The 26,433-nt window shown below is 39.5% G+C and overlaps 1 protein-coding gene across 1 annotated transcript in view; it reads right to left on the bottom strand.

Moving 5' to 3' along the window:
* helz (helicase with zinc finger) overlaps nt 1-25,936 on the bottom strand; it is a 51,051-nt gene extending 25,115 nt beyond the window's left edge. Inside the window, exons 1-17 of the mRNA XM_085773337.1 lie at nt 25,786-25,936; nt 18,868-19,109; nt 18,000-18,036; nt 17,261-17,385; nt 15,181-15,237; nt 14,800-14,848; nt 14,506-14,581; nt 13,962-14,160; nt 13,173-13,280; nt 12,899-13,040; nt 11,893-12,048; nt 11,059-11,329; nt 7,578-7,704; nt 7,200-7,412; nt 5,973-6,103; nt 3,376-3,555; nt 969-1,070 (exon numbers count right to left, since the gene is read on the bottom strand). Coding sequence (XP_085629463.1) covers nt 969-1,070; nt 3,376-3,555; nt 5,973-6,103; nt 7,200-7,412; nt 7,578-7,704; nt 11,059-11,329; nt 11,893-12,048; nt 12,899-13,040; nt 13,173-13,280; nt 13,962-14,160; nt 14,506-14,581; nt 14,800-14,848; nt 15,181-15,237; nt 17,261-17,385; nt 18,000-18,036; nt 18,868-19,092 — 2,198 coding nt within the window. The 5' untranslated portion in view covers nt 19,093-19,109; nt 25,786-25,936. The remainder of the gene's footprint in view (nt 1-968; nt 1,071-3,375; nt 3,556-5,972; nt 6,104-7,199; nt 7,413-7,577; nt 7,705-11,058; nt 11,330-11,892; nt 12,049-12,898; nt 13,041-13,172; nt 13,281-13,961; nt 14,161-14,505; nt 14,582-14,799; nt 14,849-15,180; nt 15,238-17,260; nt 17,386-17,999; nt 18,037-18,867; nt 19,110-25,785) is intronic.
* Between the last annotated feature and the right edge of the window lie 497 nt (nt 25,937-26,433).

The following is a 26,433-nucleotide window of genomic DNA, read 5'->3' as shown; positions in this document are numbered from 1 at the left end:
GTTCCTCCTGCATTGTGAATACAGCCCATTATTTTATGGTAAATTCGCCTTCCTGAGGTTATTGTGTCAAAAATGAGTCAGAGATGATCTCAGACTGTAAATTGTGGGTAAATTTAGAATCTTTACAGGTAAGATTCTTCTTTCTATGAGAAATACATTTGCACAGCTGCACATGACTCTCTGTATGCCTCAGGTCTGCAATAAACTGATCGTCACAGACAGCCAGAGAGGAAGACTCTTGAAGATTGTCTCTTCGGGATGTTGGTCAGTCTTTTTCCATACTGTGGCCCTAAATATTCATACTGGCCTCTTTTTATTCTTCAGTGAGCCGACATATCCTAAAGGAGACAAGGAGGGCTGTGAGGGGAGTTTCCTACAGTGATTATGGAGGAATTCATACTGGAACCGGCTGAAATCAGACTGGCCACTCATGTGAAACAAGCCATTTGATTGCCCATATGGTCACTAGGCTTGTGTGGCTAGAGACAGACACACACACCATTCCTTCGTGACCTCTCGGATTGCTCAAGTGCGATTAGAAGTCACTCGTGCGATTTAGGAAAGCTGTGTTTATCTTCTGAGTGTGTGTCTATGCCTCCAGGTGTAGTTGTTAAAGCAGGAACCGTACCGAAGTCCCATCCCCAACGTCAGCCTAATGTTTGCCTGTTGTTGCTATGAGGCAAAGACAACCCGGCCACTCCACAATCACTGTATAATAAGTAGGTATCACAGACTTTCCATGATGACTGAGTGTCATACAGATCGTCCCTGTCAAGGCAAACCTCTGCGAACAGATACACAAAAATTCAAAATCTGAAACAGCCTGCTATATAGCTAGTTCATATAATCATTAGTGTTGGTCTGCTACTGTTAACACAAAAAATGACATAATGAGGAACAGCAAGGTTTGATGTTGTCTTAATGCCTCCTTCAGGGATCCAATTTATATTCTGTGTGCGTTTCCTTACCTGAGAGGTCTGGCATGTGGATTGCCTGCTTCAACGTAAGGATGAAGGTAGTCCTTAATGTAAAGGTCAGCCGCACTGTTGGAGTGGGTACAGATCAGGACCCTGTGGAGACAAAAGACAATCAGTTCAGATATGAACCATGATGCACAGCTGCTAGAAGGTCTTGAAAGATAAAACTGAAACTATTGGCTCAATTAGTTACCACTTTAAGCATGTGTGAACATTTTTTGTCATTATTTTGGGTTAAGTTACAATGGTTAACTTTAATTTGTCTAAATTTGAAACATCATACATACTTCAGGGTTTAGATATATACTGTATATATTTTTTTATCACCGCATCTTTAAAGACAGAGAAGGCACCTCATCCCCAATAATACTTCAAAATATTAGCAGTAAAGGAATTATTTGTCATCATGGCATTTGCTTTTAAGCCCAACAGCAGTTACAGCGTTAGACAGACAGCAAGGTCAGTTTTGTTCACTTATTAAAATTGAAAGCTGCACAAAACTGTCTTTTATAGTTGTTCATTTAAACATCAGTGAAACATTAGAGTGACATACTGTATTTGCAGAGAAAGCTTTGAGTGTTAAACCTGTATGACAGCCCATACTGGGTACACCTGCCCAGGGTCTATATGAACTCCTCTTCACCGTTTTCACAGTTTTATGAGCAGGAAGCACTAGTCCAGAGGGTCACCTTCCTGTGTCTTCGCTTTTAAAATATCTATAATTTATCCTCACATACAATGTTAAATGCATTCAGAGTGAAATGAGAAATGAATATTACATTGCTACACATTTTTAAAAGGGCATTTTTTTCCTTTCACATTACATATATAAACCCCTTTTTCCCTTAATAAAAAACAACAACGTTAGCTTTTGTTCAGGGGACACTGTCCAAGGTATTGCATTCATTTTTTATAAAGACCAGGAAACATTTATGTGCTTGTGCAACATCGTTTTGCCTCTGACACAAGAAGCTGCATAATTTCCTGTGAGTGTTTGCACACAGTGAGGGAGCACGCTAATGAATGTCAGTGGAAGGTTATCTTGATCTCTTTTATTGTTACGCAACACTTAGTGGACCGCTGAAGTGACATACAGTAACTTGAGTGATCAGATTATGGTTTATATGAACATCCATTCCAGCTCAAGAAATGTGTTGATCATCAAACTCTCAATGTGCAGTGACCACAAATGACACAAATTCTTGCAAACAACCAGCACATTTAGTCTTCAAGTAATGTCACACACACACTCTAAAGTGTGCACACCCACACAGAGGCTCCACCACGACATACACACATGCACGCACAAACACTGACGCACGGAGCTTGACACTTTGCAGTTCAGTGTTTTCTTAACTTTAAATGTCAAACCCAAGGCTGTTACTGGCCTGAGGCTAAAGCTGAGGCCACAGCAGCAACAGCCCAGCACCACCTGCTGCCTCCATGACGCCTTTTGACTGACCTCCCATGCCGTCTTAAATTCTTATTAATGATGCCAGTCCCGACACACACACACCTTTCCTTCCCCACAAACTCCCAAACACTTACACTCAGTGACACCTTATCATATGTCACAATGACTGTTCGTAGAATCGCTGGTCTACAAGATCAGAGACGGAGGTTTGTGATATCATGGTTGCTGAATAAATCCTACAATCCTAAAATGATGTTATAGCTAGTTCATATATAGGCGAGAACGGTTTTAGGAAAAAATGTCACTAATGTTTTTGATTAGTAGTAAAACAGGAGATATTGTTGTTTAATTGTGTTGCATTATATTGAGTTGTTTCTTACAGTTTAGGCCTCTGTGTGTGCAATGAGACTCACAATACAATATCTTACAATCAAAATCATAAACAGACCCCAAAGTGACTGTAGAGTTCAATCATCAGCTCTCGCAATCAACAAAAACTGAAAATAACAACCTTCATGAAGGCAGGATTTACACAGGAACACCACCAGTTTTAGCTAGCCATGTGTTCATAACCAAGACGTCTCCAGATGCAGACTGATAAAGTAAGAGATATTTTCACAGCCTAATTTCACAGAATAACAACACTCTGTGTGGGCATTGACAGGTTAATAACCGACTCAACAGTTATCTCAAAAGACCTCAGTTTCCCAGCACTCACACCTGTTAACAAGTTAAGATGCTCAAAATTTCCTTCCATCATTACACCCAACACCTTTCCATTGCAGAAATAAGAACAGTCCCAGTTTTCAGTGCAACACTCAGGAATGAAATGCTTGCTTTACTTTGAGCTACATCACTGTGAGGCAATATACACCTGGTAAGGTGCAAATCTTCTTGTGGTTGCCAACAGAGGTAAAATAAACAGAGGTAAAATAAATCATGAAAAAAAAACAAGCAAGAAAAAGAAAAAACACCATAACAGACCTGCTGTGGTCCTGGCGGAGGATGTGTTTGACAGCCTGTGCCAGGGTGAATGTCTTGCCCGTGCCGTAGGGCCCAATGATGAGGATTGGGGGCAGGGAGATGGTGACGGGTGTGGTGATGGCCAGGATGGCCTCTTTCTGCTTGGCATTTAGACGGGGATCCAGCTGCTCATCCCACTGCCTGGAGGTGGATGGGACAATGCAGAAATTATTAGAGGAAATAATTAATTGGCTTTTCATTGATTCATGCAATAATTTGACATTTTCAAGCACTTAGATAAAATATTTCCTCATAAACTAGTCATCAATTTGAACATGAGACAGAAACATTCTGCTGATTTAATAAACGTCAGTGGGACAGAGATAAAGTGAGAAGGAGAAATTCTTGCACAGAATCACAGAAAATGTGAGGTGTGCGTGTGTACAATACAGATGGGTATGCGAAAGGGAGGCACATATGTGAGTCCATCCACATACTTGTAAAGCATGATAGTTACTGTGCGTAAAGGTATTTTATTTTGTCACATATGGAGCTTGTACAGTGAGATTTCTTCTCTGCATTTAACCCATCCCTGAGGAGCAGAGGGCCGCCACGGCGCCCGGGACCAACTCCAGATCTTGAGCCAGTGCCTTTGGTCAGTGATGCTGACTGGATGATTAACCTAACTGACATGTTTTTAGTGGTGGGGGAAACCGGAGTACCCGGAGGAAACCCACACAGACACGAGGAGAACATGTAAACTCCACACAGAAAGGACCTGGCTCGAACCCAGGACCTTCTTGCTGTGAGGCGACAGTGATAACCACCGCGCCGTCTACCGTGTGTGTGTGTGTGTGTGTGTGTGTAGCGTGTACCCAACTGTACCCTACTCCTCAAAGATAAGATAAACTAATTAACTTTCTCTGTACTCAAGATATACTAGTATATATTATAAACTGTATTTTGGCTCCAAAGATCAATAATTTCCACCAATAACTTGACATGACTAATTACGACATCTAAATTCTCAATCACTCATTTATTACAGTTATACACACACATTTGGCTTATGTGTGGCTAGTAATTCAAATAAAAAAAAAGTTAAATTAATATTTAATGTTAAATAAATGTTTTGCCACAATATAGATAAAAAAAACTGAAAAGGACTGTTGCCAAATCTAAGCTTTGCATTAGACTGGGTTAAAACCAACGTAAAATGGCCAGCCGATACAATCCCTTTTTTTTATTTACGTTTTACTTTTATGTTTAGGAACAAGTGAGACTTTTAATTAGTCTTAATTCATCTTTTTTGTGAGGTCTGATCCTACTCTTAAATCAAGACTGTGCACCAGTTTAGAATCACAAAGCAGCAAACTGTTCAGGTCTATCATCTGCAGGAGGAAGATGAGACGGGGACTAACCAGCATGATCATTAGCTGCTGTTTAAAAGACAGATTTGTATTTTACTCTCCAGAAAAAAATACTATAATGCACTGCTTTAAATGATAAAGTTAACTTCAGAAACTACGTAGTTAAAGTGCTCAAGTATGACGTTATATATATTTTAAAAAATCACCTTACAAGACTTTCTGGCACCACGACTTGGGGTGTATCTATCTGACACTGATGTTAAAACTAACGAGCATAACATAACATAAACTGTGAGCTTAAACCTTTGCTAAATTCACTACTTGGTCCATATATAATCACCCTCACTTATCCAAATTCCAATTAAAACAAAAGTCTACATCAATCATATCATGGAGCCCAGATAAAGCAGCAGCCTCAAAAATCGCAGGGATTATATTTGACTTTGGCTCCAGTCAATAAAGATTACTGCCTCACTCCCCTCACCTGTCCAACGTCAGCGAGATATCTAAAGCTGCGAGGAGCCGCCAGCATTTGAGAATGACCGCCAAGTCAGCAAGGCAAGGGATATTCAGTCAACTCTCAAATTGATGTGGTGTCCCCTCTGTGAGGGTATCTGTCAAGCTAATGTGGTGCAGGAATTAAAGGAGTTTCTGTATAAGAAATGTGTTTAGGATTAGTACTATTTACTATACACAAATGTGTGTACATCCTGTGTGCACACATCATCCCTGTTTTCCTAGAAAAACTAAATAAATGGAGGTTGTAGCCTTTAGTAGATATCTGATGTCTGGCAATCAACGTGCAATATGAAAAAAGGTTTCCTCTTCTACACAATAACATGGATCAATCTCCTGTTTGTGCAAAGTGGAACTTAATTATTCTTATCGATTAAATTGTATTTTACTTCTTCAAAGGCAGTTATATTTCCCAGTTTCAGAATAAGATCAGAATAAAATATTCACGGATTAATTTCTGCATCAGTTTTAAATAGTTAAAGGGGAACTATGCAAGTCCGCTCGCTTTTCCGCTTACACTGATGTTTCAAGGTTGGTTTTCAGCCGTGAGACGCCAGGTGACGGCAGAGAGCCTCTGTTCTCACTCGTAATTAGTCACAAGTCATGTAGTTAACTATCACAATTACTCCGGAGCTTTTTAATTAAGGCAAAAATCTAGCATAGCCACGGGAGAAATCCTGCTTAGTTCCCCTTTAAGTAGTTTGCGTGTGTTTGTGATAGTGGAATACACACCTGTTGGGGCTCCAGGGGATTGTGGGGACAAGGCCAATGTCAGGGAAAAGGATGGTGTTATCTTTGATGCGATCCAGGGCATAGTGCATTTCACAGAGTGGCAGTCTGTTCAGCTGGAACTGCAGCTCCACCTAAAACAGAGGCAACACCAAGAGATTAATAAGCAGTCAATCCAAACAACTGCTCACCTCACCATTATATCATATTATGTTATAAGAAATACATTGTTCTTCAGGTCAATACAGTAGCCTTGAAACCAACAGGAGTAATTAATTTCTCCTCTCTCATAATTCATAGAGAATCCACATAATTCAGAGAATAACTCCATCCCCATTCAAAAATATTTAATGTATTTTTGTGTCTCATTTCTGTTGGTCTATTTACATTTCTATTTCATTCCTTTGCCTCAATCAGACATGTGTAACCACTGCATTTTTCCACTGCTGTAGGGCCCAATCATAATAAAGGCGCACAGGAGCCTTAGAAATACATTGTTAAGTATACAATGCATTCAGGACATGAAGGTAAAAATCAGAGGGAGGAGAAAAAACAAATGCAAAACAAAAAGAAGCAAGTGGAGCACAGCACGGAGAAAAGTGGGGGAGAAAAACAAGAGCGGGAAAGTCTGACATATGTGAGAGTGAGAAGAGCATCAAGGCTGTGCAGAATATTGTAAGAACCCACAGAGGAGACAGGGAAATTAAATTGAAGCACATAAGCAGGCAGGAGCGACGTATGAAGAAGAATAAGAAGATTATGCTCCACCGTGATGGGGGTTGTTTTGATAACTGTTAACAAAGCCTTGTTTCCTCTGCTGCGGGCTCGTAAGGACAGAAATATCAAACTGAGGTAGCTGAAGGTAGACTTGTGTAAGAGGCAGATTTCTCAGAACTAAAGAACCTGAGACCAAACGGTGCTTTCAGTTTTCCTGAGAAAATCCCCTTCTTCTGTCCTGTAGCCTTTTGTAAAAATTTAAATTATCTACCAGATTTCCAAGTCCACAACAATTTGAGCAGAAAAAAATCCTTAGCTGGATGATAACTCAAATCTCCAAGGCTCTACCAAGTATTGCTTGTTTTAATTCACCTGCACTCTCTGCTCTGCTGCCAAACTACCTGGTCTAATTTAATATCTAGGTCTATCTATTTTTTATGACTAAAAAGTCACAAAAGCACATCATGCTTGGGCACAGAGGTGTCTCCTTAGGTGCCTTGGTGCGGCCAGTACCTGTATTTCTCTGTCCGGCAGTAGCCCCAGCTCGTCACAGCAGTCCTTGCAGATCCTCAGGAAGATGTATTCCTTTGTCTTCTCCTCGATCACGGCCTCATAAACGCGCTCTTTGACCCCAGGAGGTGCTTGGCTGCAGAACCCCTCACGGCCCAAGGGCAGCACCAGGACTGAATTTACCTTGGTCATCACTAGCCGTCCAGCCAGAGTGTCCTAAGGTGAAGAAAAAAAGACTGGTCAGAAGAGCTATCTGACAACACTGTAACTTTAAACAGTAGTTATAAATATTCATCCTCCAAAATCATGACACATGTAGAAAAGTCGGAAACCAGTGTGTCAAGTGTATACTGCCATTGCCGATTCAACTGGTGCAGTTACCTCAGAAAGTGTTTCAGTGAGTTTGAAGCGTGCAAAGAGCTGTCCACCCTGGGCATACTTGGCTCCAACAGAAATGCCAGTCAGCATAAAGCTGGTAACCAGCTGGAGGTTCACTTTGATGTTAAACCTGAGGGAACAAACACAGACATTTGGTTATGTTTTAGCAGACCTTAGCATGCCTTATCTTATGATCACTGTAGATATAATGAAAAAGAAAACTATTTACAGTATCTCAGTACATTCACTTGTGATGAAGGCACACATAAGTCCTTGCTTCACTGAAGACGTTTTAACCCTGAAACTACTACATCGGGGCTATTCACATACGTATGCTGGGGGCTATATTTCCTGAGAGCTAAGGGCCCAGGGGCCAAACAATTCCCTGAGCTATTTGCAGTATGTATGTACACTCAACCCAATGTGGCACCACAGTTTAAAAAACGTTTTATTTTGCCATGTTGGAAAAGAAACCTAATTATTTACCATAAAATAAATCAAATAGGCCTCTGTGATCAGGTCAAGTCGTTACGTTTTGCTTCACATCGTGAAATATTAACATCACTCGTCAGGTCAACTTTTTCCCATATAAGTGTTGGTTATGGTAAAGGGTAACTGCAGCATTGCTATGGTGTAAAAGAAGCTGATGAGATTGACCAGGACGTATACTGGTCCACACCAACACTGATGCATTTTTACTGTGCTTTCGTATACAGATATGTGCTTTCGTACAGATATAATGTTCAAAGAAAAAAAGGAAAAAATCCAGAGTGCTCAGAAGGTTCAAAACATATGACGAAGGTGCTCTTTGGTGGGAACATTGGTCAAAAAAGGAAAATCCAAGGCACTCTTCTTCAATAATATAAAAAGCCAAAACGCGTGGATTGTAACCCACTCAAATGTTTTTATTCAATATAGCCATTGTATAAATAAAGGCTTTTTATATTATTGAAGAAGAGTGCCTTGGATTTTCCTTTTTTATACAGATGTAATGTGTTTAAAAGCACTAACAACTAATTGACATATTTTGTGAAAGCTTTTCACATTTTTCAAAATATTAGGCCACTAAAATAATAAATTATCAGCAAGGAACCTAAAAAAAAAGAGAAAAAAGAAAAAAAAGCAGAGCTTATCCAAACACATGTTTGGCGAAAAATTGAAGCACTTTTATATAAAACAGTGCTTAGTTCTGGATTGTTTAAGATTGCCTCTCTGGTCCCTGTCTGATCTGAAATGATGAAATAGGAAGAAATACTGGCGGTGAACTGGTGATGGATGATTGACATATGCAGATAACTTAGTAGATTCTGTTTTTATTTGCAAACCAATGGTGGTTACACAACCAAGGGGACTCTTGGGGTCTCTTGTTATGGTTTTGCATCAGCTTTTCTGGCTATACCTACTCTCAGAGGAAAAACATTTAGACAAAAACAAGCAGCCAGTCACTGTTAGCTCTCCATTACTCACTCCATGCTGACTTTAGATAATCACCTGATGTACCTTGACCTCCAAAATAAATCTGCCAAATGGAAGGATGTTTCTCTCAGCAGGTAAAAAATATATCTAGTCTGAAATTATTCACAGTTATTCTAATAGATACACTTAGGTTCTATCTACATGTCTGAAATCAGCTTCCAGGAATCCACCCGTGTGCTGAAACTGAATCAGTCATGAGAAGTATCAGAACACGGATGGTTTAACAGGCGGAGGGATTATTCATATGCACATTGGAAGCACAGCAGATTAAAAGAACACTTCATACTTCTACATTAGAAGAAATAGGAAGGGAATCATAATTTAATTCTTTACCAAGTCAAATGACGCTATGAGTCATGAGACAAAATCAAATTATAAGCAAAAAGGAAAGCTGAGACATTTATAGTGCAGTAGGGGGTGGTCCACTGCAATGAATCAATGTGGGATTAAGTATTTATTGTGATTTTAGTTGAAAGCTCAGTTCATTCAGTTAAAACCACGATAGCAGCAGGCGAAGAATTTCAAAATAAGGCAAAAATGAAAACAGTATTTCCCAAAGCTGCCTTAAAAGAGCCACCTTAGATATACACAGCACTTGCATTGGAAGGCAAGCTGCACACTCACTTTGCAAATTCACAATGAAGGCTGAGTCTGACACCTTGTGGCGTGTTGACATCTTGTAGCACAAGATATTTACACCACGCAGCCTAAAACTGGGCTCATGGATTCAAGGACTTAATTTGTTATTCCGTCGCATGGCACATGGTAGGGATGAAATTTAGTTTCTGAGGTTTTATTGGTTCATGTATTTTTAACAATGACTATTGTTAATAGGGTTATATAAGCTTAATTATGGTCCAACTGTTCAATCATCTCACAGCAAAGTTGCCAATAGGCTATGTGAGGACTGCAATGCTGAGTAGTCAGATTAATAGAAATTAATCTATATAAATCAGCCCTTTGAAACAGCACACAGCCAACCAAAGGGCACTAAAAGATGAAGAAATAAAATACATTCAACACAGAAGATCAAATATCAATAAAACAATAAAACAACCAGAAGCAAGGAATGGGATAGCCATCCCATAGTCTGGTGGACTAGTGACGCCAATGTGATGAAGGCAACAGTATTTGGACTAATTGCACCTGACAAGACTTTAAGAAATATTGTTGAGAGGAAAGTTAATTACTTGTCACCAGTCACTGAGACATCCTTTTGTTTGGGTTGAACAAAAATTACTCTCCAATAGGAGGGAACAGGTAGTATATAGACCTTGAATAAGATTAGTAATCATCATGCAACATGGTAGTTTCAAGGTAGGTTTGTCAGCACTGCCTGTTTGTGTCTGGCATTTGTACCTAACATTAGGTCTTACTATCAGCAGCTCAGAATGGCAAGAGGGCAATGGATTTAATTAGCTAATAAGCATATACAATCAAGTCAGATCATGTGACTATGTTTAGATTTCTTGGTCTGGCACAATCAGTAGAATATTTTAACAAACATTTGCACACTTACAGTTCTCTACCTGCATGTTCATTACGAACTGCAGTGACTACATAGATATTAAAATCTTTTAACACTGTTAAACCAATGTCCACCTTGTTGATGTGTGAACTCAACTTTTTTTTTTTTTTCAAAGTATATTTTGGGGGCATTTTGCCTTTAATTGACAGATTAGTTGAGAGAGACAGGAAATGGGGAGGAAAGAGGGGGAATGAAACGCAGCAAAGGGCCACCCGATGCGGAATTCAAACTGGGGCCAGCTGCAGAGAGGACTTTAGCCTCTACACATGGGGCGCCTGCTCTACCTACTGAGCTAGATAGTACTTAAAGACTGCAAATACATAGAAACTGCACTTGAACATTAGTTAAAAACATTTAAGTGAATTTGTCTTTGGTTTGTTAGATGTTTTTTAACACTGATATATAATTGTGCAGAGAACAGTGGAGATCTTTGACTACTCAAGCCAAGTGAGAGAAAGGCAGGACAAATTGTGTACTCACTTGCTGACTTCCTTGTATTGTGCAATCTCTTCTATGTAGAGCAGGTCATGCAGTCGGGCCTGGTAGTTGTCTTTGGTCAGTGTCTTGTCCAGGACTGACTGGGTGAAGAGCTGGTCGGCCGACAGTGGGATCTGATAGCGGGAAAGGAGGCTGCGCTCCAGTTCAGCCATCGTCTCATTAGGACAAAACTCTACAATGGTCTTACAGGAAGAGTCCCAGCGCTTCGCAGTTATCAAGAGCTGTTGCCTGGCTGCCATCAAATGTTCAAGGTCTGAGGCACAAAGGACAAGACATTAGGTGAACGCATTGCTGTTGCTCTGCATTTAAACAATTTCCATCTACACTTAAAAAACTTTGCCAAAAAATCAGGAACTTAATCTCTAATTACATCTCTATTTATCTAGAATCATAAAAATATTAACCATTTTTGTGAAATGCTGTCATCTTCAGTCATCACAACCTTGAACCTTGAACCAAAGTCTTATCAGTTCATCATTAAGTCCAAGTGAACTTGTGCACAAAATCTGAAGAAATTCCTGGTGTAATGGACATGTAATATTTACATAGACGGAACCGTGAGGTTACCATGACCTTCGGCAACCAAAAAATAAAAAATAAAAATAAATAAATATATATAACTCTGTTCTCTAACTATTGCTGGTGCAGAGGCGAAATATCTACATCTACTCAAGCAATTTATACTTTGACACCCATATGAAACAGAGTTTATCTGTGAAGAGATGTTTTGGAAATAAAAGCTTCATGACACTAGTTGTGACAGAACTTTAATACATTTTAAAAACTTGTCAAAGTGACTTCCTTGCTTCAACATACCTTCAATAGAGGCAGCATCGACCATGATCCGCTGCATCAGCACAGGTTCTGAGCCGAAGTCAAAAACAACAGTTTGTCGGAAGGTACCAAAGATCTCTGTACTGAAGCTCACAGCAACCTTGTAGACACAGTTGTCCAGGCCATTGTCTGCTGCCACTATGAGAAAAGAAAGTTTATTTTAAGTGCATTATACAAGCAGCAGACAGCAGAGGAATAACTTCTACATTCATTCAAGTGAGAGGGCATCAAAGTTCGTAAATTACACTTGTCTGTCACAAAATCAAAATGACAAAGCAAAATTGGAAAAATGTATCATATGCAAAGTCAAAAAGTACAGATTAAAATGCGCCGTACAAGACTTTTTATTATCTTACATTTGAACAACTGAGGCAAAAAACAGCCAATGTAAAACGTGTTTGCCCAGTAGACGGGTAAGAGATTAAATTAGAACGGTAAAACCTATTTAGCTGACCCAGTCCTAAAAACTCTATGAACAAACCGTGTGAGCAAATATCATGTTTTCTTTCCAAGTTCAAATAATTCAAAGGCTCTCATTGTTAAATTGAATGTGATAAGTGATGACAGAAATATATGGGGCAAAAAACCTTTACTAAAAAAACTGTGAGAACAGTGTATCACTAGAAAATGGTAAGAAAGATTAATATATTAGTATAATTGCTGTTTTTTTTTTTTATTGTTTACTTAATGCTAATGCTATTTTCAAACAGTCACTGATCTACTGTACATCATTATCAAATTTCATCAACTTTGCAAAATACTGTTCATGTTGTTGTTGATTTATATTAATATGTATTATTGTTATATAATTGCTTTAAATGTACCTTTTCCCCTCTGCTTACTGTTTTGTGCAGTCTGTCTTGACAATACTGCATTTGACTCAAGTCATGTCAGAAATGTATCTGAATTTCAAAAAAATCTGAATTTGAAAAAAGTAAGATCCCCTAAAGTGTCATCCTTGATCACTAAATAGGGATATATGACATACATGCTGTGTCCTCTCCTGGAGTCCACTCTTGGCAGCCTTTGGGAACAGCTTGGAGCTGATCCCCAGCTGACACGCCTGTGATGAAGAAATGTGGCCGGTGGGCATCATAGAGCAGGGCGATGCGGTACAGCTTCCTAGCCGGCTAGTGGGGGAGAGAGAGAAAAAGAATTCATATAAGCAAAAGATGTTCAGTTTTATGATCCAACTAACACTGGCAGGTTTGCAGTGAGAACATGTTGTCATTATTCTGCGTCATACTGAGACATGATCCTACCTTGCACAACAACGAGAAGGCCCAGGAGTGGGAGGATTTTTTGGTGGTGACAGTAACAGAGAGGCTGGAGCTGGTTTCTACATTCACTCCTTCCAAACAGTCACTTAGCTAGAAAAAGGAAACACAAGTTTAGAGAAGGTATCCAATGGCACTGACTGGTGAAAAGTTCACTGCTGCACGAAACGTAAATGACTGGAACCTTTGGAAACACGACATTTCTTATTCAATGGCCAAGAACCACATATAGCTTAATTATATTAACAAAGGCTTATGAATGTGTGCTCCTGAATGTGTCCCTGATTAAACTGTACGATTATTGCTGCTTATTACTGTCTGTGAGGTCAACAGAGCTAAACTAATTAAAAGAAGAAAAAAAAATCCATCCTACAAATACACAAAGGCCCTGTGTGACTGCATGGCATTTGTAAATGTAAAATATTATTTCTAATTCATCATGTTTTAGTCTCTCTTTTGTGCAAGTCTCACTCTCTTACCACCATGCGCGCACACACACAAACACACCAGTGGCTAAAAACAAGAACGTATACTCGTTTATTTGCATAACGCAAGAGCAGGGAAGTGAGATCAGATCACAAGTGATATGTTGAGATGCATTTTAAAGCAGGTGTGAAATGATAGGCTTAGAGCTCTCTACTTGTGATTGGGTCACTGAAAAGGCATTTTAATGCAAAGGTCTGAACAGGGACAAAGTTTCTGTGTGTGTGCGTGTTTTCAGCTGTTTTGCAGGACCACTTTTGAGCTTGCATGCACAGACAAAAAGGCACTCACCACTTTCTCTGGGGAGAGGGAGTTCATCCACTTCTCTATCAGCGTCTCCATGTAGTTTTCAGTGAAGTGCTTGCTCTCCTGCTGCTGTTTGAGGCGGATGAGGCGTGACGCATAGCGTTTCTGCCACTCCATCAGCTCCTCCTGCGAGTGGGCTGACGTACACTGGGCCCCGTACCGACACAGACCCTGCTCCAAGTACCTACGGCAAAGGCAAACAGCACATGCTGAAGTGGTGCAAATACGAGTATTTTATTAATTTATTATTCATCTAAAAATAATCAGTGAAAAATTCAACAATTTGTTTTGCGTTATGAATGACTTGAGAGAACTTAAACTTTACTAGTTGTAGTGTCTTGATCAGAATTTGCTGTGTTTCTCTGTTTCATTCATTGGTAATAAACTGTGCCGCTAGTACAGAAACGGAACATTAAAGCTATCAAGGGCAGATCAAACTCACAAGTTCACAAGATAAGGTTTAACAGATAATAAATTGTTTATTACTCACACAACTTTGTGCAAATAATAACCGGATGTTTTGCGTTACCTTTTACAGAGGGTGTACTCCTCACTGCTGGTGACTCCTCGGGGAGGAGGTCGGAACTGCCAGCCATCTTGAACCTCTGTCAATACACACAGCCAAGTGGTCAATAGGACACTGAGCCAGTGCCACTGAAAATCATCAGATGGGCTTCAGCCAGATGTTAACCCATTTGCTATGTGATCAAGTTGCCAACTGGCTGAGTTAAGGCTTTCTAAACATGAATACTATCATCTGCACCTGAGTAAATGTGATTTTGAGGGAAGTATTGAAATCAACTCGTGCAACAGATTTGCTCACCTTCCTCCTGGTCATCTGTGTATTCTGGTGCCATGTCTCTATTTATAGCCTGATAGAAACAGAGATATCGGGGAGTGGGGAGAGCAGGGGAGGTGGGGGGTACACAGAGATTATTACCATCATGTCAAATGCTAACTCAGCCACATATAAGCAGATAGACCACTAGACTCATTACATGCAAATGAGCAATAAATCCACAACAGCTACAAGCTAGACAGGGGAGCACAAAATAATTAAGTTAGCGTTGAGGTCTGGCCATTAGTCATCTTTATGACTCTCGCCTGCGAGCATTAAACCATCAAACCCACAACCAAAAGGCATAAACAAACTGGGGCAGGAAACATTACTTATGTGTGCAGCCCTACAATCAGAGACACTTACCTCTATTTCTGAGAGGAGCATTTTTAATCTGGTCAGGTCTTTTGCGACAATGCCATTCTATGAAAGAAGGTGGAAAAACATACATATTTTTACAACTTAATACTGCACATAAGTCTTTAAGTTCATGCAGATTTTTCAATGTGCAATTTTTTTTCATCATGTTACAGGAATGTAGAAACATTTAAATCCATTTGTTTTGTTTTTTTTAAAAGCTACACTACAATTTCAAATATTTGCATCACCAAACAGCAGTGAAAGATGTCACCTGAAAGCCATACAATTTTTATTATGTTCTACTAACTACTGCACCACTTGCATGAAAAAAATGTTCAGGTGGAACATTGTGAATTTCACGGCTCTTATTACATATCGATATTTTTCTTTTAAAGATTGATTAATTGAGTGCCTCTACTTTTTTTGTAATTTACATTTTTATTGAATTTTTAAGAAACACAAGTAAGTACAGGGTTAATGATACAGGTGTTGGATTTGTTTTTGGTGTAGAAATGTTGTGCCATATAAAGAATGAGATTATAAAATCAAAACATATATATCACATATAAGAAATCTAGTCCATAAAATAAAAGTTTGCTGCATTTAGTGGATACATCCTTTTTAATCCAGAGACAGACAGAATATACTGTACAAAGTACATCTGAACTGTGATTTGTGAGCTAACAATGCCCTTGAGTGTTGACCTTTGACCTACAAAATCTAATTATCTCATCCATATGAATGTTGTCCAAAGTTCTGTTAAAGCGTTACTTTGGTATCAAGTTCATGAGAGTGGGGCAGGACTGACGAATGGATATCCCAAATAGCATTAATAATCACACTGTGCCAGCGCGGGGGCTTAAAAAGATAAATCTGATCTGCAGTATCTGATTAGTGCAAAGCATTTTATAAGTAGCCTAGAAATTTTAAATTAAATGTTAATCATTGAAAATAACGGACAGGTGGGCACATCTCTATAGCTGTGAAAGACATGACAACACACAGTGACACTCCACAGGACAGCTAAACTACTGTATTCTGTGTTTGGAGCACCAGCATCACATGGGGCCAAGATGAATAAATGAGAGAAGAAACAAGAGTTTACTGCCTTCTCCGGTGTTTCTATTCTAATTCTGAAGTACTTCTCTCATGTGCCAGAGAAAGGTCAATAGTTTTGCCGTTAACACTTTTATCAGCTTTTAGAGTGAGACAATTGAGAAACTGTGGATAATTATATCCGTCAAAGTATAGCTTGGGTTGACACTAAAATACAAAGAAGAGCAGAATGAGGAGGAGTTTGGGGAAAACAAATGGGGAAGTTTGATAGTGATGTGTGAAAACGTGGGAGTAAAAAAGGGAGGAGGGCAGTGAGAAGTGGATAGATAATAACTCTGTGTCCAAATGATGTTTTGATTGTTTTAATCTCTAAAAGAGACATTGAAAAACAAGAAGAGAGAGAGATCTGCCTAGTAAACAGGGTTGTCCTCACTTGCATAAAATCTTGCATGACCTTGGGGCCAAGCTCAACCTCTGAATACGTACTTATGCCTGTTTGTGTGTGTGTGTTTGCTGCAGTGGGCAGGAAGTGGCTGCAAAAAGGAGAAGAGTGGAGCTGGAGGAGGCACCTTGGCAGCAAAACACATGTTGACGTATAAAGACAGTGGTTAGAATGAGCAAAGGGAAGGAAAGGTCAGAAGGAAGAAAAAGTGGAAAAGGGAAGAGAATATAAAAAGTGGCCTTCTTGTCGTGTTAAAATCCCCAAAGCACCACTGATATAAACAAAACACTATATCCTAGGCATTCATTTCCCTCCCTTTTAATCCAGTGGTGGCCATTAGGTTGGAATTTTTAATTAATAGTGAGGTTGTAAATACCCTTTAAAAATGACATTTATTCAGCACACTGTTTTGATATCACCAGAGCATTTCAGCTCCATCCAAAAACCCAATCTTTCAAATTAATATTATCGCGCAATATTATCTTTTAATTGTATAATATCACAGCTTTAAATGTAGTGTGCCATGACAGTCTAATTTCACTGAGTGTCAGTACACACATTTTGAATAAAGTTGTTCATGAATCATACCATTGGCTCTCCATACAAGGCTTTAGAGAGGATGCTGGCCACCTCCTGCAGGCTGCCATCCAACAGCATGGAGCGCAAGCTGGCCTGTAGTGAACCGTCTCCCCTGGCAATCTCTTCTACGAGTACTACGACAGGACAAAAAATACAGGGAGGACAGGTAAGGAAACAATTTACTCAGTTGGTTTCTTTTAATATGTATGTGTATAATACATGTTTTTACAAGTCAGTTCTCCAGAAAACAGAGAAAGAAATAGGGATCCACTTTAAATTTGTTTGTATGAAATTCAGATATCTCAGGTTGTGTGTATTTCTCTTTTTTCAGTCAGGTTAATGTTGTCGTGTTTGTTTTAACTTGCACAGTCACTGGAGTGTATGTGACAAATAAACTCTCTTGAATTTTGTGCAGTATATTGTAGCACACCCCATTCTATTGAGTAGACCAAACCAGGTGCTACATTTGGCTAATGACTGACATTTACCTTCACTGAGGCGTAATCTTTGTCCTGGGACATTACCCATCTTTTGAACAACAAAAACTGAGGCAATTTACAGACCCAAACATTTGTTCTCTTATCCTTTTGAACTGTGCTGGGTAAGTGGGACCAATTTCTAAATTCCTTCCACTACACAGAGACCAAGGCATGTTAAAACTTTCATCACCCTCTCTCCTACAGCTTCTTTAAACCTAAAAACAAGACCACAGTATCACCAAATGGTTCCGATTTACATTGCCACTCACCATGTTTGCAGTCTTCATCTGCTTCATCATAGTTTTTCTGTTGACAGAAAAGAAAAAAGGAGATAGGTGGTAGCCATAACAAAATGGAAAATACTTTGTGTTTGAGGGTCAAAGCTTCACATAAACTCCAAGAACGGCTATCTTTGCCTCACGATGGAGTCCCTCACACTATCATTACAGGACTTAAGTAGTTTCCATAATCTTAGGGCTTAAGTAACTGGTATAATTTTAGTGTGCTGGGAAGATAACATACGAGAACCATGGAGGAAAAAGGCAAGGGTTATTGTTCTCATTTCTTACAATCTCTTCATGGTAATTTACCCAGTGATTAGAGGGACAATAGTGGATTTAAAGCGCAATGATCAGCTTACACCACTTCATTGTAATGCATTAATTATTTAGGAATAGGGTCAAATTGTTCTCTGGTCGATGACAACTACGCAACAGTGCGGAGATCTCCCTCAAAATTGTGTCATTTTTCAAATAAAGCTCTCCACCCCTCACACCAAATAAAACAGACCTACGTGTGTACTGCACACTGGCACTCTTGACTGCCAGGTAAAATGGAAAATAAATGGTGGTGACATAGCAAGAGAAGAGGAGGGAGAAGTGCGTTTTGCGCAGAGGAACATAGAATAGTATTCATTTCACACAAACACTGAATACTACAGTAGTCTAAAGTTATTATTATGGCGCTACAGGCGAAATGTTCAACATGTTACAAAGATGAGGGTTTGTTCTCCATATGCAACATGGAAGACTGACTGACCCGCCAGAAACAAAGCAAAATGTGTTTATTGCAAAACATTTTGTACAAGTGTCACTGAAATCTCCATTAACTCATGCTAGGTACCAAAGTAGTCCTCACCAGCTGCAAGAAGGCAGCAATCCGGTAGAGCAGGGCACGGCTGCGGAGGGGTCCGGTGACGGCAAGGGATGGAGGGCTCGGCGGGACAGGGGCACCGGAGGATGGGGCTTGGGGCACAAGGACCACCAGGGCGTCCGTGCTGTGGCTGACTGCCGCCTCGTACTCCCGCCTGACTAACGATCTGCTGGCTTCTTCACATGACTTCTCCGCTCTCCTGTCCGCCATGACTCAGGGACAAAAGTCTGGAAATAGGAAAAGACAAGAGCAAATACAATATGACATTTTCTGTAACATTTCTTTTATCTGTTGGCCATTGCAACCAAAATTTGAGTATTATCACCGTATTGGGTGAGGGAAGGGCGTGCTTGTCATATCAAACTACCTTGTATAGCACTCAGTTAGAAAGCCTTCAAACGGAAAATATATCCATACTAACATTTTAAAACTATGATTGTTGACCAGACTTAAAACCGAAAGCTACAGCCGGTATTCAGACTCCTTAAAATTTTCTGCAGAATGCAGACTTACGCTAAAATTAAAAACATTTTCTGTTTCTGTTTATATAGCCTACATACCACATAATGACAATGCAGACTTACATTTCAAAAATGTTCTATGATAAAATTTAGCTAAGGTTTCTCTAATGTCTCTTATTCATCTTGGAGATGGACATTAGTGGTAAATCCAACTGATTGGATCCTGAGGCTGACAATGCCCATCAGAAAAAAATCTTACAATCATCGTATACAAAACATTTGCATATCGTTGTATGTCATGTGGGATCTGTCTCTGTGAACTTTTATACAATGTGATATGTTAATAGGGGGTGTTACATGTTATGTCTGTCTTTGTGTATAGGTCATGTCATTTCTTTTTATATTTTCTACATGTTATGTTTGTCCTATAAATGAGCTACCCAGGGTCAGGAATACAAAAGAAGCTCAGCCTGAACTGACAATAACATGGTATCATATAGTATCGTATTGTATTGTGTCAAGCCAGGAGGTGGAAACAGTTGCCTGCTGAGCTCAGAAACTTTTTGAGTGTACTTGTTTTGCCTGTACTATTGGTGTTAAAGCTACATTAGATAATGTAGGCAATGCAGATGTGCATTTGCAGCAACGCCAGAGCGTGTGCAGGTCCACCACAACTTATGAAAAACAAACGCCCCAGACTTTTGTATAGAGATATTTCACATTTGATAAAGATCATCAGTGCCAAGCTTTAGACAACCAGAAGTCACTATGCAAACAAGAACAGAGAGCATTTTCAATGAAAGGAGGGGACTCTAACAAACAGTTTAAAGACAGGCGTCCAGATCTGTACACAGAATTCAGTTTGAGTGAGACCCACATGAAAGCCCCGCAAAATGTTGTCAAAATGTTCATGTCCTGTTTGTGAATTCCAGCATGCTGTACACGCACGTCCAAAAAGGCTAACATTATCCTGTTGAAGCTAAATAGTGAGAGTGCATAATGTGAGCTGGGTGCTGACAAAATTAGAAGGTTACAGTCATTACTGCTCTGTCTGTTAAAACTCAGACTTTTTAAATGAATAGTTTACACCTAGTTACAAAGTGTTGTGTATGTGTCTGTGTTACCAGGCAGGCATTGTAGGTTTTTTTTTTCTCTGCCATGTTATCAAATTTCATTTTGCAAATTTAGAATTACATTGTCCTCTCTTCACATAAAACTGCTTTGTGGTGAAAAATACTTTTCACTTTTGGTTCAGCAACATTTTGCAGGTGTTCCTTGCCTCTTACATTTTGACACTGGTTCAACAACATTTCCAAACTCCCTGCACTTTCTTACTGTTGGCCCTTCAGGAAACCCTTGGACACCCTTGGAGCGCACACTACAGAAAACATAACCCCAGCCAGTACAGAATATTCTTTCCACAGGAACTGAAATGCTCTAGATAATGCAACTGTCAACTCAAGGGCAGAGAAAAAGTTTTCATGTTGTGTTTCTCTAAAACTGTGATATTTATTCCTATATTACTCTAACAATTTGCAACATTTATGTTCTTTTTTTTTTTTTTTACATACATGTTATGGGTAAAACTTTGGGCTTGTGAATTGTCAAAAAAAAATCCAAGTTGTCACAATCTCTGTCTCAATATCTAGTCAATCACTGACCCAGTGTCAGACCCGGTTGACGGTTGTTGTCCACAGTCAAACAAATACATCTGCCAAAGTAGCTGCCCCCAAAACCACATTTTACCATGATGACACACATACGCACGCACACAGGATGAAAACCACACAAGAAAAAAAAAGTTCAACCTGAAGGTATAAAATAACACTGAACTCAATATTTTGCTGTTTATATTTTTCTGTTAAAGCCTTTATCAACAGTATTACTTCAAATCTCATCCTGGCTGTATTTGGTCTAATCCATTCTCCTTCCTCTTTAAACAACTATGAGAAATTAGCTGTTCTGTTAGCTCTGTACTCTTCTGGCCAAACAAACTGGAAGTCAATAACAAATAATAGTTAATTTTACAGGCTTAAGAGCTGGCAAATATACATTATGCTATACATTGAAAACATCTGATATTCACTTCTGAACAAGTAAAATGAGATGGGAGACATCCTGCAAGACCTCCACCCCATGCACCTGAGATAGTGTCTGTTGCTGCTCTGTGGCATTGACACTTATGCATGTTTATGTAGTATAATGCAGCCAGATGATGATACTAATGTGTATTTTGTGCTGCTCAAAATTGACTTTGTTTCCCCCCTGTTTCCATGCATTTCTGCATACTTATTATTTATATACATTTCTTGTTTTTGGGCCAAAAGAAGATATTTGAAGAATTAATTTTCAAGAACAAGTGAAGCGTTATTCCCCGGAGAAACATTGTTTTATGATTGGTAGCACACAATGTGGATGTCTGCTCAGCACAATGCACATCATCATGAGCTATGTCACAAATCAGCAGGAGGAGAGAATGAAGCTCCTACAGGTGGCTCCTACATAACTTAAAACGTTCTGTGCCTCTGCTCACATTGTGTACATTAAAATACACCCGCAACTAGCTGGAAGGGGCAGCAGTCATATGAGAACCCTAAAGCATTTGGTGAAACATACTTGTATCATAATAGTGGAGCCAACAGTCTGGCATCATCTGACTGCATAGGCATTATCATAACTGATAATGCAGATTATTAGTTATTTATTGAGACTAGGCGATGTGCTAGTCGGTACATGAAAGGACAGCGGGTGTGTTGTGACACTTCAGTGCCACAGAGCCAAACAGTCAACATTAACATGTGCCAAAGAAATACAAGTCAATATGCACCTTTGAACTGTGATTTAGGCTCTAGTACTAGTGCAAAGTGCTATATATCCCATAGTTGAGATAACGAACCAACCTCCCAGTCATGGGTGAGTCTAATTTAGAAGCATCTTTTTGTTTCTAAAACACTGTGTGCCACCTGTCACCTGATGCAGAATAGAGAATTGGCCTACTATTTCTTTAATATTGAAATCAACACATAGATGCTTGTCATAAGTGGCATTAATAATACTCAATACTTTGCTCTTAAAGGCTTTCATGTCTGACACTGCTGCTATAGATGTGGCTAAACTCGATAGGTCATGTATTGATATCTACATTCAGCTACTGTCAAATAAATTAGCAAAGGCAGGGCTTATAAAAACTAGCTGAAGACACTAAGACGGTTGTCAATCACAACATGTTTTGCCAATCACAAATGTGTATCTAAACACACATTCATATTAAAGTTTAAGAAGGATTAGTATTTGTTTCTGTGTATTGGAGACAGTGTGTGTGATTGTAGGTGGTGGTGTGAGGATCTGGCAACCTTTCTACATATTAGGGTATAATTAGTACCGGGGACTAAATTTAATTCCTAGAGAGAATCATGTGATTGTTTAGGGTTGTTTAAAGTCAACATATTTATACATGCTATCAACTCTATGGAAAATTAAGAAATGCTACATGACTGAGAATCTGCATCCATGCTATAAAAAAGTTTGACGTTCACATTGAAGATTTTAATCAACCACAACACAGACATCAAAAGGATGGTTTACCATAAAATGTTTTTAAAAAAAAGTCCCTAAAATGGATTTGATAGGCAAGCAGAGAAATCTAGTCAACAAAAGCACTGCACCTCATAGTTTCTCTCTACTAGTTGAACAGTTACTGCAGAAATCCTGCATCCATTATTACATTTAAAAGCCAAGCAGTTTTAGCAGGTTTATTTCAGGTCACTTGTCTGGTCTGATAGGGGAACTTTTACCTTTCCCTCAATGCTGAGCTTGAAATCTACAGTTGATGCAAGATTCAGTAATCCCACCGCTAGTCTCTATGGCCCCAGCAACATTTTCATTCATGCCTTAGCAAACAACAGAAAAAGCAGCAGGGCAGTAGTGACAATCTAAACCTCAGCACGGGATTACAAGAAGGTACACCGTGACCTGCTGGGGAATATCAAGGCTGCAAATGCTCAACCTTGGCCAATAGCCTAGTAACTTTTGGTCCTACATCCACCTCACTGGGTTTACCAGTGGCACTGCATCTTATCTCAGGGTGGCAGAGAAAGAGCTTTTATCACAGAAACGCTGCCCAAAAAGCCCCATTAGGATTATTATGTGCAAAGATGGCTGGCAAAACAAACTTTTAGGTTTCTAATTAAAATTCCACAACAATTAGCTGATGCTGAATTTCCATTCCAACACTGACCACAGTGTGGAAATACAGATTTTGAGCACTCTGGCTCAAAAGAACAGCCCAACTGTGGAAGTCATTTGGGGTACATTTGTGACAGTTGATGGCGTCACACACAACATATGTTAAAGGTGCAAAATCATGCAAAACATCATCACAGATAATCACATTTTCTGGGAAAAAATTACTTTCTGTGGGGGAAAGATTCATTTGATATTTTATTCTTAGATGAAGGGAAAAAAACATTTAGGCTACCATTTCACTTAATTTTGTAATCAAACACATCTTAACCTTGCAATAAGTGTCTCATATAGTTACTTTCTGAGCACAGAGCAACAGGCAACTATGCTTGTACCAGCTGCTCAAGCCCAACTGACACTGCCTCTCTGAGTCAGTCTGTTCTCATCTCAAACAGACAAATTCTTCAGCTGATGTACAGTACTTGATGGGTGCACAAATGACACAGGCACTCGGGATAGTAATGATGTATAGCATCTACCATAGGTTTTACCAAGAATAACATAGACGCTATACAATGCAGTGTTAGCACAACATTCAATGTTTCTTTTTTACTTTGTTAAAGCACATCTATATCCTTATCCTGCTAAACGAACTGAGTATAAACAAACTGATAATGGTGCATGATGTAAGCAGTTAAAACAGTTGGATTTCATCTACTGTCTGTTACTGATAAAATATTTCAGCTCTATTGTTCTCCATAAGCTTGTGTTTCCACAAGAGAAAATTTGAAATATTGCTGAGCTTTTTTTTTCTAAAAAATATTTTTTCAGATCAAACACAATTACATTTCTTATGAGTGAGCTACATGCTGATGTATCCTGTATGTATCCTTACATTCCTTTATCCTTATACCTGTTTATAGCAACTGCCAAAATATCATAATAACACAGTATATTAAACATCTTAAGAATCTCACAAAAGAAAAACTAGCCAAGCCCCTGTTCCTACAAAACAGGTTCAAGTGGATGTAGGAAAGTGTATTGAGAGTGCACATGGTCTCTCACAGCAGAAAATGATTAATTGCATAAATAGGCGGTCATCTCATAACACTGCTCTCAATGTGGTAACTATTCTACTATTGTGGTAGACATCCCTTTAATCTAATTTTATAATACAAAATTACAATAACACAGTTACTAAATGCTGCACTGTGTACATGTAGCAGGGCCAAACAGGGCCTGAAAGTTGCTTGAGCTATGTTACTGAAAAATTTAGTCACTGATGAATGCAAATACATAATCTTAAGGCAACATTTACTCCAATAAAGAGGGGTTGCTTTAAAAACCTAAATAGCGATTTTGTATCTGTAGGAATTGTTCTGACCTAATATTATTGTTGGCCAGCCAGCCACTTCATAGAGACAACAACAAATAGTTTGGCGGGATGCAGTGGCTGGACACCTGTGTTGTGTTTTGCTCCAATTGTTGGGTCTCTGTATAAAGGCTAAAGCTTCGTCTGTCGTACCGTGTAGTAGATTGCTAAATTTACAGTTGGGGAAAGCTGTAAAAGATCATCGACTGCAGCTTTCCTCCTGACATAACGTTATTTGGCTCGACATGATCGTTGGCTGCAACGTGAAGAAAACACGGCTTAAAAAAAAAGAAAAGAAAAAAACTTAGAAATTTCTCTGCCCTGATTAGTAAATATAAAGAGAGCACAGGCTAATAAACACAGCCGCTGGGATTGACTTGTTTCGTGTTACTGTGGGTAGTTATAGCTGTTGTTTGTCTGCTAAACTTGTCATGACTGTTGCAAGTCAGAGCGATGACGGCAGCGTTACAAAGCCTCGGAAAACGTCCGCACAGTGTTAGGGGGGTAACTTAACGTTCACATTTGCTCGGGGTAAACAGTGTTGCCACACTAGCCAGGGTATGCGTAAGCTAACAGTTAGCTTGCTAGCCAAAACACGGCCTTTCTTGGCACCAAAACTGGCAAAGCTCACAACAAGAATAGCTTGGCTGGTTTGTTAACGTTAGCAAGCTAGCTAGCTAGCTAGGTTCGCCGAAACAAAACGGGTTCGGGCCTGTAATTTTGCCACGGTGTTTGGGCGCATATAATGGATATGACATCGTGTTGTTATCCGTGCGTGAACTCAAAGCATCCGTCATTATCCCACTGATTTATGAGGAGGATTCTTGTCAGTGGCTCTGCGACGAAAAAGACAACTAAAAGGGCTGAAAATGGGAAGTCAACACTTACCTAGCTTTACTTTCTACGCCATCTTGGATCCACTTGTCAGACCATCGCAAAGCATAGTGGGATGTACTGATCTGAAGGTTGAGCGGACTGGTGTGTGTGTGCGTGCGTGCGTGCGTGTTGTATCGCGTGTGTGTGTGTGTGCGCGCGCGTGGGAAGGGGGACTGAGGGGTGGGGGTGTATGTGGTTAAGACTTGGGATTCACTGGGGGTTAAAGTAAAGGGGGATTTGTCTGAAAATGTTCAGGGTTCTGTCCCATTCATATAAAACTCAGAGTGTAGCTACAAACTGCTCCTGGAGCAGAAGTGAAGGACATTGTGGAACTGGCCTCATTCTCTACAGCTGCTATGGCAATTACTAAAGAGGCACACAAAAACACAATTGTGACATTTAGCACCAAACACACCTTCTTGTGCCATAGGCTACTTTGGCTTATTGGCATAAGAATGTAACAAATGTGGATTCGTGGAAAAACCTACAAAACCTTTAAATCACATAGGAATAGATTCTTGGTGAACCTTTAACGTGCAAGCCAGAGACAGATGATTAAAAAAGTGAGGACACCCAAATTGTTATTGTAACTCAGTAGTTAATACAATGAGCAGACTTGATAATGCAGTAATTGCTAGGTCCAAAGGTGTGTGCTGGGAG

The sequence above is a fragment of the Trachurus japonicus genome, chromosome 1 (genome assembly GCF_045865225.1).
Source record: "Trachurus japonicus isolate A0001 chromosome 1, Traja_1.0".
NCBI classification, from domain to species: Eukaryota; Metazoa; Chordata; class Actinopteri; order Carangiformes; family Carangidae; genus Trachurus; species Trachurus japonicus.
The sequence above is the reverse complement of the archived record's forward strand: the minus strand, read 5'-3'. Positions and strand labels throughout refer to the sequence as shown.